At 41.0% G+C, this 13,905-nt stretch overlaps 1 protein-coding gene across 1 annotated transcript in view; it reads left to right on the plus strand.

The window, feature by feature from the left end:
* TSPAN14 (tetraspanin 14) overlaps positions 1–13,042 on the plus strand; it is a 55,532-nt gene extending 42,490 nt beyond the window's left edge. The window contains exons 4-9 of the mRNA XM_081861284.1: positions 3,414–3,560; positions 6,310–6,480; positions 7,656–7,781; positions 7,997–8,041; positions 10,170–10,289; positions 11,123–13,042. Coding sequence (XP_081717410.1) covers positions 3,414–3,560; positions 6,310–6,480; positions 7,656–7,781; positions 7,997–8,041; positions 10,170–10,289; positions 11,123–11,194 — 681 coding nt within the window. The 3' untranslated portion in view covers positions 11,195–13,042. The remainder of the gene's footprint in view (positions 1–3,413; positions 3,561–6,309; positions 6,481–7,655; positions 7,782–7,996; positions 8,042–10,169; positions 10,290–11,122) is intronic.
* Positions 13,043–13,905: the final 863 nt, after the last annotated feature.

Here is a 13,905-nt window from a genome sequence, read left to right on the forward strand (position 1 = left end):
TCATATTTGTCAGGGTTGAAAATCCCTGCTCACAACAGTATGTCATGGACAACTGTATAAGAGTAGCCCATGCTCTTGCAGAGAGGCGTAGATACTGTTTCTGGTTGTATATCCAAGAAAAATTATTTGGTTTCTACACTACAATGTCCTATACTACATTGTTATGTTTCTTTGTCCTTGAATTTTTCTGCCACACTTGCCATCCTTGCCTGCCGTACCCTTTGAGCACCACTGCTTTAGTCTATATGAAAATTTAGTTTCAGCAAGGGAAAACCACAAGTTCTGGGTTTGAATGAAAAAGCAGAGATTCCTGCTCCCCCTTCTGCACTCCTGTTGCCTTTGTGGGGCTTGGTTTGAAGATGATAAAGCACAGCCCTTTTGCCTAACATCCTTTCTGAATTCCTTGTGCTAAGGTAATCCCTTTTTAAATGGGGCCCTCTTTTACATGATTGTAGGTTCTGAATTTGTTAGACATGCTGGCTGTTCTGCAGTTAACCATAGGGTGATGATGAGATTTGCAGGTCAGGGCGGGGGGGAAAAGGAGGCAAGGGGATATTTGGTGCATTTACATTTAACTTCTAAATGATAGGCTATTTCTGATGCTTCACGCAAAATGGGCAGAGTTCCAGAAAAAAAATAGTTGCTATGGTACCCTTTCTCCTCCAAGGACTGACTTAACACACACACACACACACACACACACACACACACACACACAAGTTCTGTAGGAGGGGAAAGCATCATATGGCTATTACTCACACCAAAAATCAGCAGCCCAGATTTGGCCATTTTAATTGGGCAGGCTGTTGATCTTCAGGACCTTGGAACCTGAAATTGTTTTCTTGCGCTTAGTAATGACGATGTTTTATTGCATTTAATGAGAGTTTTAATGTTTTGGGATTTGGGTTTTCTGGTTTTGCTATTTGTATTCAGCTGCTAAGTTTTATTAGTCAGCCTGCTTTATGCTACCCCTCACCCACAAACTGTTCCCAGGTAAATAGTCTCATGGAGAAAATACAACCCGTGAACTGCTGATCTTGGGATACTTTGCTGCGATTTGTTGCCACTCCAAAGGCACCTTGTGAACCATTGCAACCATAGAAATTGCCGTGGAGTATATTCAGGCAGTGGGTTTATAAATGTATCATTAGGAGAGTGAGGCAGGGATGAAGACAGGAAGAGAAGCAATTCTGAATGAGAAAATGGGGGTGTTCCATTTCCAAACTATGGGCATTTTTACGTGTGATATTGTGATAGGTAGTATGCAATGGTTCTTCAACATCAACTTCATTGGACGGGTCGTGTTGTGCAGATGCCTGGTTATCGTCTTCCAAAGCAACTACTCTATTCCAAACTTAAAAATGGAAAGTGTCATGCTGGTGGTTAACGAAAGAGATTTAAAGACTGTCTCAAGGCAAATTTTAAAAATGTAATATAAACACCGACAACTGGGAAACTCTTGCCTGTGAGCGCTCCAATTGGAGAACAGCCTTTACCAAAGGTGGGCTTTGAAGACACTCAAACTCTGGACGCAAGGGAGAAACATGCTAAGAGGAAGGCACGCTTGGCAAATCAACACAGTGATCAACTCCCGCCCGGAAACCAATGTCCCCACTGTGGAAGGACGTGTGGATCCAGAAGTGGCCTCCACAGTCACTTATGGACTGATTGTTAAAACCGTGTTTATGGAAGACATTCTTACTTGGCTATGAGTGATCGCCAAAGAAGAAGAAGACTTGAGAACAGACATGGGCAGAAGGTAGATTGGGATTTGCTGTCAATCCTCTGATCCAACAGGGGTCTCCGTATGCTCTCATGCGTTCCAAAGAACACTCAGTGGGCTGGATCAAAAAGTGCCTTTCCGCTTGGGAAAGGTCTCTTTTGCTCACCGAAGGACTCCTGGATATTGCAAAGAGTTTTGCATGGTAAAGGCGAACCCCAACCCAAAGTTGCTTTTCCACTTGTGCAAGGAGAAGAATCACAAAAACCGCTATGGAGCAGCCACCCTGGTATTAAAGGTTGCGCAAGGCTTTCCAGGGTGTTTCTTTTTCATTGCCACTTCCTGTTATTTGGATCTGTGTGTGTGTTTTTAAAAAAACCAAAGCGCTTCATGTTGCACAAATGAAACACTTGTCCTATCTCTGCCCACCAAATCTATTTGATGGTACCAGCTTCATCTTGCAACTGCCCCCCTTCTAATGTTTTGGTAGCTGGTGACGTCGGTTTTAAAAGGAAATGCAATGCTAATTCCAACGGGAATTCCCGCGAAGCAGCTCATATTTGAATGATGCTACGAATCACTGTTTGAGAGAACTATCTGTTCACATTTCTTCTTAAATTCTTTCTGAAACTCCTAGTCATTGTGATGTGTCGTCCCTCCCTAAGTTTCAAAAAACTTTACTGAGGGCATGTACCTGATGGGAACACTTCAAACACCTATAAATAAAGGCTTATTTGAAATGTAAATATCCAGATGTCAGAAAGATAATAATAATAATTAATAATAATAATTAATACCCCAGTGTTGCAGTAAACAGTTATTACTTTGATAGTTATTTAATCCATCCAGAAATGATGCAGTTTTGTCTCAGGTGCAGGGAAATGACTGCATGGTGGTCTTAGGCTGACAGCTGTGTCCAAAACAAAATAAAAAAAATCCTTCCAGTAGCACCTTAAAGACCAACTGAGTTAGTTCTAGGTATGAGCTTTCGTGTGCATGAAGTGTGCATGCACACGAAAGCTCATACCTAGAACTAACTCAGTTGGTCTTTAAGGTGCTACTGGAAGGATTTTTTTATTTTGTTTTGACCATGGCAGACCAACACGGCTACCTATCTGTAACTGGAGCTGTGTCCAAATCAGAAATAAAAATCATTTTGCAACTCGTCATTCTGTTAGTGCCACCTAGTGGAAACCTGCTTAGCTGCAAGGTCCTTAGATTGCTTGGCAGAACCTGATATTTAGGGACGTTTCCTGATGACAAATTCAGGAGTGTGTACCTGACAAAAGAGCTGAGGCCAGCCCAGGCTCCCTTTGTGCACATAGCCATTTGATGCTATTTAAAATATAGTAATTAAAATTATAGTAAATGAAATATAGTAGGTAATTCAAAATATAGTCAGTGAAATGACCTTAAGTCTTATTCAAATGTTTTTCCTCACGATATGCGGGGTTATTGCAATTAAATACCCTGTGAGGAGATTGACGTAATCCCCACCCCTAACATTTAATGGAAATTAAATTGCACTGAGCCTTTTATGCATACAATGCATATCCTTCTATGATGCAGGCCTGCTTTTGAATTCTGCTTTGAAGTATATGGTATCCTTGCAGTAGAATGCTAGGAAGCTTTAATTCATTAAAGTCATACAAGGAGCAGGTTCTCACTCTTTCTCGTTTTTGCTTTGTTTTAGGGGGTGCTCTCTGACATATCCAAAATGACCCGCCTCCATGGCTTTGACCCTGTGGTCCTTATCCTGTTTGTTGGTGGAGTAATGTTCATTCTGGGATTTGCTGGCTGTGTGGGAGCCCTGAGGGAGAACATCTGCCTCCTGAAATTCGTAAGTAATTGGATTGCTGGGTGTGTGTTTTGCTAGCCAGGAAGTGTCCCCATCAGTCAGGATTTGGGGTTCGTTTATTTCTCTGTACAATTCTTGTAGAACTAGGTTAAGTGAAAGCATCCCAATTACAGCCAGTAGGTTAATCAACACGTTTTAGAGCATTTGTCAGTGAAGGACAGCATTATTTGGTGGGCGGTGAATTAAGGGGTGTTTTGTTTTGTTTTGTTTTTGCTTCTGGGGTCTTAGTGCAGTGTAGTGAAAAACATTTCCCAACATTGAGTGTTAGAAGTCTTTAAACGGCTGTCTCCTATAATCTCAAGGATTGTATAAGATTAGATACAATCATATTGCAATAAACAAAAATCTGCCCTTATTCCCTTATGGGGAACACAAGAGCCCTTATAGAGTCCTTTGTAGGTTCTCCATCGGTCAGAGAAAATAACAGAGGCCAACCAGAAAATATTGAGAAGCAAAGCAGCTTGTAAGCCTGATCTTTATTGAACTGTTGCAACAGGGTGCTCCCCTCACATGGAGGAGAAAGCAGGAGGACCCAGAACAAAGGTGTGCCTGCCCTTATATAGCCCTTTTAAATTCCCTGCCATGCAGCTCAAGACCACCCCTCCATACATCATACCTACATCACAGAAAAGGTGGTCTACAACAGAAATTTGAATGTTGTTCTTTTTCCTGTCTGCCAGGTTATCTGATAATGCCTCATCTGATTGCCTTTCCTGGTAGTCTGCCCATTCCTTTGAGATGGTGATTACCTACTTCCTGATACAATGGGGAGGCTCCCCCCCTCCCTCCTTTCAGAGAAAACATTTGGTCAGTTAGGGAGTCAAAATGGTTTCAGGGCGGTCCTCCTGTGCTGCTCCAGACATGTGGTCCACATATCCATGTACGTGCCTGGCCGGCACATTTATGAACATTTATTATATATATAAGACCTTAAATTTTTCATTTCAATTTTTTTTAAAAAAACATATTGAACCACCATTTATTTATTTTATTTACACCCCACCCTTGCTCCTGGATGATCCCAGAGTGGCAGACACAGCAGTCATAAAACATTTTAAAAGAACCTTAAAAATAGTTTAAAAACATTGTGAGTAGGTGATCTCAGGGTTGCCAGGAACACTGTCTTTTAGCCATCAAATGCCTGGGCAAACAGGATTGTTTCTCTTGAAAGTTAGCAACGAAGGAGACAGACTCTAATTCTAAGAACCACAGCCTGTCAGACTTACCAGTATTTGTTATTGAGGTGTTAGCAAAAAGGGAAAAAAAAGAGAACTTCTGGGTGTATTTGCTGGGATACATTAACACTGCATGGCCTCAAACCTAGATGAGAGTATTAGCATCTCTTAGCTTCCGTGAATGAGCATTCCATTCTCAAAATTCTGTAACTGCCACTTTCAGCATCATTTTTATCAGAGCAGCTTAAGAAGCCAGTAAGTTTTTGCTGTAAGAATTTAAAATTTCTGCTTTGCTAGCCACTGTTACCTATATTCAGATTCTCTCCTAGCTCAAATAAGCCCATTATGTGGGTTATCAAAAAGGGTTACCTCTGTTTTCAAATGCACCTATTTTGGACAGTCCAGTTTTCTCTGTCTTGTTTTTTCTTTGTTTCTTTGTCAAGTATTGTGAATTGCAGCGCAGTGTTTTAGTACTTTTCACAGATTGCTACAAGCAAACAATATGCAGTTATTTCGTGGGAAGTTTGTGTGTCTCTTCTAGTTGAGTTTTATCAGGTGTAATATTTGGTGACCTCTAAATGAAAAGCTTTGTTGGCCTCCTTCAGTGATTTTTCAACCTTCAGGAGCCCTTTGTATTTTGGTTAAGGGGTGTATTCTAGGATACACATGGTGAACTTTCCAAATTTATATGATGTTATATGATTTTGTGTGTGTGTGTGTGTGTGTGTGTGTGTGTGTGTTTATATAAATTTATATGATTTAGATTATTATTATTATTATCATTATTATTTCTATACCACTTTATATTTTAAGGGGGGAAATCCCAAAGCAGTTTACAATACAGTAAAACATCAAATAAAACAACCCAGACAAAACATTATTGAAGAAAATCAAATATAAAGTAATACATTCAAAGCCACACAATAACCAAGAAACTAAAATATTACCTTAAAAGATTTCAAAATAAAAGAAGTTGTAGATAAACTGTCATTTTAAAACAGCATAATTAACAAAAGAATAAAATATTGCCATACGCCTATAATTTGTCTGCTGCTGTTGCTGCCCCTCGCAGTTCATGGCAGATGATGACTGTGGAAGCTCAGGCTCAATATCCTGGGTCTGCACTAAGAGACATCCAAGATGGTTTCTGGCCACTTCAGTAGCCTTGGCTTTTGTAGCTGGAGTCAGTCAGAGCCCCATCCTCTCAGGCCAGGTGGGAAATGGCCTGCAAGGTCTGCAGGTCTTCCAGGACTCACAGCCAATATGGTTAATTAAGATAACTTTACAAAACCTGAGCTATAGGATAGCTCAGATCTAAGGTCTTGCGAGCAGATTTTTCAGTACATTAGATTAAGGCTGTCTAAATGTTGAAACCAACCCCACCCCAAGTCTTGTGTATTAGAGAAGAAGATCAGTAGTGATCTTTTGGTCATGATCACCGATTGTCTTCTTGAGGGATTTCAAGTTCCCCTGGAACATTGTTGGAGAACTACTGGCTTGCTTCTGTTTTGAGCAGAATCTCATTCTCTCTCCACCCCCTCTTCTTTGTTTTGCAGTTCTGTGGCACAATTGTGCTAATATTTGTCCTGGAGTTGGCAGCAGCTGTCCTGGCTTTCTTGTTCCAAGACTGGGTGAGGGACCGGGTGGAGACGTTTTTCAAGAACAACATTAAGTCTTACCGAGATGACATTGACCTGCAGAACCTCATTGATTCGTTGCAGAAAATGGTAAGTTGCTTTGAGAAGTTTGCTTGGACTTTTAATTGGGAAAACAGTAGTGAGTTCGGGTCTTTAAGGGTCTTGAGAAAGAAAATGAACTGCTTGTTAACCTGAACCATGTACAGTGGTACCTCAGGTTACAGACACTTCAGGTTACAGACTCCGCTAACCCAGAAATAGTGCTTCAAGTTAAGAACTTTGCTTCAGGATGAGAACAGAAATCGTGCTCCGGTGGCATGGCGGCAGCAGGAGGCCCCATTAGCTAAAGTGGTACCTCAGGTTAAGAACAATTTCAGGTTAAGAACAGACCTCCAGTACCACTTTATTGGATTCCCTGGAGAATTTTACCATGAAGGATGAATGGAAGTTGTGATCTTCTAGAACAGGCTTCCTCAACCTCGGCCCTCCAGATATTTTTGGCCCACAACTCCCATGATTCCTAGCTAGCAGGACCAGTGATTAAGGATGATGGGAATTGTAGTCTCAAAACATCTGGAGGGTTGAGGTTGAGGAAGCCTGTTTTAGAAGATTTGCCCTGACGTGTCGACTATGCAGGAACCAATTTACATGGAAGGGGTATTCAGATATTTGACCACTTCTCTCTGCAGTCTTGAATTCAGCAACACATATCTCACGTGAACACACTGATTGTACGCTTTATCTCTTGACATAAGACCTCTCTGTCCAGCAGCTGCACCACCCCAATCAGATAAATGGAAACATAAAATGTGCTCATAGTTTAGTGACAATGGGAATGCTACGTAATTTCCCCCCAAACGCTTCTGTGTATCTTGTTCATAAAACAGGTGTGATAGTTGGGTTTGCCACCCTAGGGAGTGGCTGTACTAAATTTTTTTAGAAAAACAAAAAACAGTATTTTTTGATTTCCAGGATATAAAAATTACAAAAGAGAGAGAAAAGAATACCAAAACAATGTCCCAAACTGCCCCCCTCCAGGACAGATCGATCTAGTTAAGTTTGCCAAAGTCCAATCTGTGATTTCGGTAGTTGCCGTTCTTCATGATTATCAGTAAGTCATTTTATAACGGGATGCCCTGTTTCAACAAAATCATCTACATCATCCATATGATTCAATGCATGTAATCTCTTTGTTGATTTTTCTGATACAGGTACTAAATCCTCTGGTATATCCCTAGTCTAACAGAGTGATTTATCTATTGCAGAATAACTGTTGTGGTGCTCAGGAGCCAAACGACTGGAATCTTAACATATACTTCAACTGCAGTAGCACAAGCAAGAGCCGTGAGAGATGTGGTGTTCCTTTTTCCTGCTGCATCCAAGATCCTGCTGTGAGATATTTCCTGTCTTCTTAGTTCTGTATTAATACTGGCGCTCGGAAAAAGGAAGTGTTTCCTGAACTGAGTGTGCAAAATGTCCTCTAAAGTCTCGTATGCGTGCTGCTTTGCAAAGGCCCCTTCATACTGATTTAAAATAAGAATTTCATCCAAATCTTGGCATGGTTGATAAAGCTATATTGACACCCCTATTTTTCCTCTCTCTTCAGCAAAAGGTTGTAAACACGCAGTGTGGCTATGATGTAAGAAATCTGGTGAGTATTTTTGATGTTACTGTTTGTCTCATACATCACCGCTCTACCTCCCACCCCCAGTTTTGCTTTCCCACAAGGGATTAGCAGCTAGGGCCACTGTGAAAGGAAGCATCTGGCAATTAAACTTGGGAAATTCTTGATGCAAGAAACTAGAATAGGAGGCAAGAAGGATCATGCCATATCAGTAGCCTTTCCAGAAGTATGTTGGAAACAATAGTTGGCCAAGGCTAGTGTTTTCCCAATACAGTCATACCTTGGTTCTCAAACGGAATCCGTTCCGGAAGTCCGTTCGACTTCCAAAAACCAAGGCACGGCTTTCGATTGGCTGCAGGAGCTTCCTGGAAGCTGTGGAAGCCGCGTCGGATGTTCGGCTTCCAAAGAATGTTTGCAAACCAGAACACTCACTTCTGGGTTTGTGATGTTTGAGTCGCAAGGCGCTCAAGAACCAAGGTACGACTTGTACTTCTTTGTTATATGCCCTTGGCACGTACTTGCAATTTGGAGGAGTTTTCGGTCTCCCAAGTCTCCATCCCAGTGTGCTGTTAACAAACTGGAAATGACAATAAAATAACGGAACATGGTTTTTTTGGGTGCGCTAAGATGTTCAGTTCTTTCTTGCAATGTATGAGAGAGCAGGGGCTGCCTGCTTCTCCGAATTCCTTTCACTTCTATTAGGACTGGGCGATAGATCAATATGTCGTCCAAAAGTCCATATTGTGATATTGGTTTTATAGTTTTTGACCTGGCAATATATCGTGAATTATGGTGTGTGTGTGTGCACGTGCTATGTAGAAACTGCAATGTGGGAAAAACTGAAGCCAGCTTATGCCTCTACATACGGTAGCTCCAGCCTTATTTCAGACACTGTGATATCTCAGTATATCACAGTGTTTGGGAGTTATACAAAGTAGCCTTGGACAAATTACACCCTTACCTGTAAGATATCAGGTCAAATCAGCCTGGTGAGTGAAGATTGGCCCACAGGCCGGAGGTTGCTCACCCCTGACCTAGAGATGAAGGTTTCTTCTCTTGCCCCAGCGAACAGCACGACCCTGTCAAAGGTTGAAGGGGGTCTGCAACTGTAAATGGATTTTTAGCATAATTTACAATGGACACTACAAACACAGGGAATAATTTCCCAGTGGAAAATGTGATTATCCTGTAAAAAAAGAAGTGCAGAAGCGGAAACAACTATTGAAGTACTAGTGTCTGTTGGAAACTTTGTTATGGTTGAGTTTGAATAGCAAATTGATTAGCCAGACAATACAATATGATCTTCATTAGTATGAAATCCTTTTCTTAAAAAGTTGTGGGGGACAGGACTTCTTTGACGTTTGTCTTCCCTGCAGATGATGATAAATGTTGTGTTGAAAAGAAACAATTAGGATGTTGCCACAGCTAAGTGTAAATTTCTGTGGGCATTACAACTTTCTTCACAGGCTTGAAGTGGGCTGCAACTTATGAATGCATAGTCAACTGTCATATGCACAAGGTCTTGTTTGGAGGCATTTATTTGTGGGTGTCTAGCAATTAATTTTCACATGTTACATTGGTCACGTTACATTAGTCACAGGTCATATGTCAGAAATATTTTATCCCACAATTCCCAATAAACATTACCAAAATTTTGACACGGCCCCATATTAGCTCTTTATGAATATTGTAGCAGGTGGATTATATTCATTGATACTTTTAGAGAAACCAATTCTCCAAGTTACAGACAAATTCCTGAGGTTATATGGGTCATATCTTTTAAAACACAATCAAAAGAAAGCATTTTTAAACTACCTGTGATATACTTCTTTATTCTTTCTGTAGCCACAAAGCTAAAGAGGTGGCTGAATAAGATTTTTATTGGTTATCTTTTACTGTTACAGTGAAGACAGCGAGAGAGCAAAAAAAGCAGAATAGATTATGCAAAGTAAGAGATTTTGCCATTTGATATCAGTTGTAGAACCTAGCTTTTTTAGGTGCAGAATTTTAATTGGTTTTAGTTCAGCCCTGCCCATAGCAAGGGGATTCCAGTTTTGTTGTCCTTGCTTTTCTTAAAAATAGAGGTAGTAACAAAAAGAAAATACACATGAATTTCTCTCTCCCTCTCACGACTCCTCCTATTTTCTCTTTCTAGCCTGTATCCGCTTGGGGAGAACGAATTTACACCAGGGGCTGCATCCCTGCTCTGGAAGCTTGGTTGCCGCGGAATATTTACATTGTGGCAGGAATTTTTGTGGCAATTTCATTATTGCAGGTGAGTTCCTGTTGGCCTGTTGTAGCAGCAAATATTATTTCTTACCCAGTGATTAGATCTGTCTACTATTACAGTGTTTGGGTGATGAAGAATTGTTAGAGACAAATATTTGCGCAAAAGATACCATTTGGTGATCTCATGAATAGAGTTGCTAGCTTCAGATTTCAAAAATAGCAGCACTGTGAGTGGAACCTGAGTAGAATTTGGCAAGTTGGGGACCAGACCATAGCAGCGCCTAGATTTTCATTGGCTTTCCAGATGCCTGATTGTTGCCACCCTAACAGAAAACGTTTTACTGGTTGGACCAGTAAAATCCAGGCTGGTTAGTAGCCTGTGTGTGTTACTCTGTTCCTCACCCCCACCTGCCCGCCCCCTTAGATCAAGAAAATTGCCGTATGTTTTGGTTTGAGTGTTGTTCTGTTCCCTACCCCATATCCTTGTGCGGCTGATAATGGTTTTCTAAAGGAAAATAGAGGAATGAACGTGTTGTGTTGACTGAGCAGTTATGCTCACAAATCTCAGTCTTGCAAAGCAATTGTAATAGTTTTCCACCTTGAAATGTGGGCAGTGCTTTTCAATGGAAGAAAGCAGCACAAACCTCATTGGTTCCAAACCAGTTAAAGGCCTAACCTATTTTTCCAGGGCTAAATAGTTCTGCGATATCCCAGCACTGTTGACGAGGACTTCAGTTATTTCCAGGCTAGTTTGAAACAGGCTAGCAAAAGAGCCAGAATTTGCACTGTTTTGTTATTTTCATAAAGAGCACCAGACTGCTAAAACATTTTCTTTCTTATAAATAGTGCTTGTTTTGTCTGTCTTTTCTTCTTTGTTAGATATTTGGGATTTTCCTGGCCAGGACACTGATATGTGACATTGAAGCTGTGAAGGCAGGTTACCATTTCTGAAGACAAGAGAAGAGATCATCTGTAAAGACAAATCAGTTCTCTCCCCACCCCCTGCTATTGCTGTGAGCACAAGGAGAAAAGAAACAAAACCGGAGATCTAGAAAAGTCTTGATACAACTAGAGCGTAAAGCCATAATATATCACTTAAAAAACAACAACAAAAAACATAGTTGGATGCTATCCTACTTCAGGCTGGAGCTGAAGAACCTGCTCCTCTTCTCACCTGGCTAATGAATAGTTTTACAATGCTGATCTCTCGGAAAAAAAGATTTATCTTCATCCTTCTGTACAAAGATGTGAAATTGCAGCAGGCACCAATGGACTGTGCTAGATGCTCCTACCTGAAAGCTACTACTGTTTAAGGACTGTTGCCTTAGTTTTTCTTTTACAGTAGTTCCTTAGAGGTTAGAATTGTTACATTCCAAAAGTTGGTCAGTGCCTAGAATAACGCCCCACAATGCCAAATGATCACATTTTTGGGTGGGGTTGGGGAAGATACATGAAATGCCTTTAAATATGGAAAACTTGTTCAGGGAATGTTGTGCCTGTTGAGAGATTGAAGCATGCACTGTGTGAGCGTTTTAAATGAGAGCCATGTTTGTACAGTGTTGCCTGAGGGTTTTTTTAAAGGGGGGGGGCGTGTCGCGTGTCGGGATCAACTGTACAGAAGGGAGGGATTTCCTCTTATTCAGGCCGGATCTTATATGTCCATTTTTGATGCTAGAGATCTGAAGAGAACACTGGAAATACGTCAAAAGGACTTTCCTTACCTACCAGAATTTGTAAAGTAAAAGTCAATTGTACGTTCAACAGCATCGGACCACGGGCCTCCTTTGGAAAGGTCAAGGCTGACTTCTCGCGACACGTCTCCTTCTTAATATGGCGTTATTTATAGACATTTGAACAAGGAAATGTGTCCGCATACAGTTTTGCTAACGTTACTTCATATAGTAGTAGTTCATAAAGCCATTTATCCGTTGGACCTAAGTTTCTCGTTTTGTTAGATACCTGGAGCCATACCTCTTTGGACCACATTTCTATCTTTTTTTGTGGCAGTGAAAAATGCATATGCTAACGTCTCCTAGGTATGTGTAAATAATTGGATGTATTGGATGTTCAGGGGTATTTGAATCATGCAAAGCTCTTTAAAAGTGTGCACTGGTCATTTCCACTTCTTGTACGGCAAATAGATGTTCTTACCCATGTCAGGTTGTGGCCCGTATCAGAGCAAGGTCCCACGGCCAGCCTGCACACAGCTTGTGACTCACCAAGCTGAAAAGAGCCCATCGGCCAGATAGGGACGCTAATGCTTTGATTTAAACAGGTGAGTTGCTAGAGAAGCTGCTGTAAGTTGCTTTATATAGCTGATGGGCTGCATTCTGCCAGGTGGAGCATAAGCCTAGTCTAGAGCCTGCCATAAAGAGGTGGTTTGTCACAGAGAATGAAAAAGTGTTAATTTCTCTTTTCAGGATTTTATCCTCATGGGCTTTCTTTTATGCAAGCTGTTTTAAGATGACCCTCGTTGAAATGGATGGCATGTGCCTTTAGAGTTTTCAACCATCCTTCACAGCCATTCCACATAAATGCCTGTGTAGAACACAGTTCCGAACAGTGAAGTCAGCGATGTGTTTTTGGGGGACGCCCTAGAAAACTCTTGTTTGGATTCTTCCTGACAAAGGACTGAACTTTGGTTGAACTGCTTCTGAGGTTGCCTGATTATTTTTCTTCAGGGACTGCAGACTTGTCTACACTGCCTAACACACTTTTATAAAGTCTGTATTTGTGTAATTTTTGTAAGATTCCCTTTTTTTACTGCATGTAGAATAAGCAGCAGCAACAAAAAGCAAACTGTGTGTGTGTGTCTCCTTCATTTAAAGTGGAACATTCCTCTGGCAGAAACATCAGGCAGCACCCCGGTTTGTGCAGGGGTTGCATTCTGGATCATCTTGCACGATGGTGGAGCCTGCCCTACCCCCTTTGCACCCCGTTATACCTGCTTTTCCTGCTACTTCTGGGTTTACAGCGATGCTCATGTGCATGATCGCACACAAAGTGGTTGTTGCCTGTATTTATTTATTTTTAAAGACCTGAATTTTAAACAACCATTATCTTGAAAATATATGAGCCCATTTTCATGGACTAACCAAACTAATGGGCAGAGATCTAAAACTGCCTTTAGTACAGTGGTACTTGGTTCTCAAACTTAATCCATTCTGGCACTCCGTTCCAAAACCAAAGCGTTCCAAAACCAAGGTGCTCTTTCCCATAGAAAGTAATGCAAAACGGATTAATCTGTTCCAGACTTCTAAAAACAACCCCTGAAACAGCACTTGAACATGAATTTTACTATCCAACGAGACCATTGATCCAAAAAATGAAAGCAATAATCAATGTACTGTACTATAAAATAAACAAGACAGTATTGTAGATGGTGAAAATTGAAAGTAATTTTTTTTTCTTAACTGCATTGATGATACTCACTGTTTGGATGGGGGCTTTTATCCATTTCCGCGGTCACACAATCAATCAATTAGAATCTGAGCTGGGTTCCACACAGTCACAAAAACAAATTAACCGAAAAAGCCTCAAAAACAAAAATGCAAAATAAATAGCAAAAACCAAAGCACTAAACTTAATCCGTCCCAGAAGCCCGTTTGACTTCCAAAATGTTCGAAAAACCAAGGTGCAGTTTCTGATTGGTGCAGGTGCCC

The sequence above is a fragment of the Podarcis erhardii genome (genome assembly GCF_964252035.2).
Source record: "Podarcis erhardii genome assembly, chromosome: 5".
Taxonomy (NCBI): Eukaryota; Metazoa; Chordata; class Lepidosauria; order Squamata; family Lacertidae; genus Podarcis; species Podarcis erhardii.